This window comes from Halyomorpha halys, unplaced genomic scaffold, assembly GCF_000696795.3.
Source record: "Halyomorpha halys isolate HHAL.00 unplaced genomic scaffold, Hhal_1.1 Scaffold9020.1, whole genome shotgun sequence".
Taxonomy (NCBI): domain Eukaryota; kingdom Metazoa; phylum Arthropoda; class Insecta; order Hemiptera; family Pentatomidae; genus Halyomorpha; species Halyomorpha halys.
Window position 1 is genome coordinate 3678 of NW_027107716.1, and position 1708 is coordinate 5385.

Genomic DNA, 1708 nt, shown 5'->3' on the forward strand with positions numbered 1-1708 from the left:
AATTAAGTATTAACCAAAATTTAATTTAAAAATTTTATTGTGGGTGTTGGAATTTAAATTTGAAAGTTCATTCTTAAGAAAAACAATAATTGAAGACATTTAAAATGTCATTATTTCTACTTTAACTTACCTATATATTGAATATATAGAAAGGAAAGTATTGTGATCATAAAAAAATTTAGAATTCAAGTTTTCAAAGGAAATGGATGTTTTTAGGTCCTCCGAGTCTAAATAACCCATACTAAGAAAATGATCTAATTGTGAATAGCCTAGCTCAAAAACAAAAAGTCGTAAACTCAAATTACATATTTAAGACGAATCCTGAGATGTGACAGCAACTTTTTCACTAAAACTGACTTAACTATACTTTTTCTATTCTCTTATTGTATTCTTTGAAATGTAAAATTTGTATTTGTTATGACCACCTCAAGAAACCCTAAAATACAAATTTTTATAGGAAAATTGTTTGTTCATAATTTTTTCCTTCCCTGGTCTTTAGAATTTTTTTTTTTTTTTTTCAAAAATAGCATCAACTTTAATACACACACACATTATTGACCATAAGTTTATGTGATGATGGTCAGGGCTCAGTTTAACCGCAGACTTGACCATTTCTATCATAATTTTTTTCTTATTAATCTATTTTTCAATATTTTTTTTAACTGCCATTTTTAAGATAACCATTTAGCCTAAATATTTTCTTATGGGCAGAAATTATAAATAATTAAATTTACATAACTGTTATCATATAATGAATACTTTACAAAATAACATTCATTATGAGAATGTAGGACTTTTTTGGGAAAACGGTCAATTTCTTGAGTTATATTGTAGAAAATAATAATAGTGTAGTATTCAATTCTTAATGTCATCGGTTTTAAAAAAGAGTGAGACAAGTTATTCTTGGCTTTAGAGTTAATTTGTAACAAACGAAAAAGTTCGGAAGTTTTGCTGTTTTTTGATTGTTATGCCTTTTTGCAGCTCCAAATTTGGTTTCTCAGAATTGATGTAAACACTAAAAACGCATATTAAAAAATGAGAGTTACACGATCTTTTGCGCACACAGATGTATCATTGGACTGGACTATCAATTCAATTTTAGATCAATAATATACAACGGTTTTTGAGCAGTAATAGTATTCTATTTTTGCATAGGGTTTTTCTCTCCATAAGTATTATTTTAATCATGGAACTTTCAAGTTTTTGGAAAAAACTGTCCAAAAGTCTTATAGGTTAATTGTAACTTACTTCCAGTTCTTTCTTGTAATGCTTATAATGATACTTAGTAAGCATATGAGTTTTACTTTTCTCTTTGTCCAAACAAATTATATTGCAATAAGTACAATGAAATGCTTTAATTTCAAACATTCCTTCATCTCCTGAAACAAATAGAAAATGTAGGTTAAAAGAAACTCCTATAAAATTCATAAACATTTATGCATTAATCTAAGGACAAAAAAAAAAAAAATACTGTGTACTAATTATGTAATAAATGGAAACAAATTTAAAAAAAGATTAGATAAATATTATAAAGAAAATAGGAATTTCTGTATAACCAAGGAAAAACTTAAAACAAATGAATAAAAATATCTTGTAAACACATTTGTCGTCCCCCTCTTATATATGTTTCCTCTTTTTAACTGTTGTTAAATACCCATGACACTTTGTCATCTTCCGGTATTTCGTTATCCTTGTACATATATATATA

General features: G+C 26.3%; 1 protein-coding gene across 1 annotated transcript; it reads right to left on the reverse strand.

The window, feature by feature from the left end:
- Positions 1-1248: 1248 nt before the first annotated feature.
- LOC136795455 (uncharacterized) lies at positions 1249-1379 on the reverse strand (the record flags this gene model as incomplete). The annotated part of the gene is given in 1 exon segment (XM_067046068.1): positions 1249-1379. A coding segment is annotated over 1 exon segment (54 nt), but the record flags the coding sequence as incomplete, so codon positions are not given.
- Positions 1380-1708: the final 329 nt, after the last annotated feature.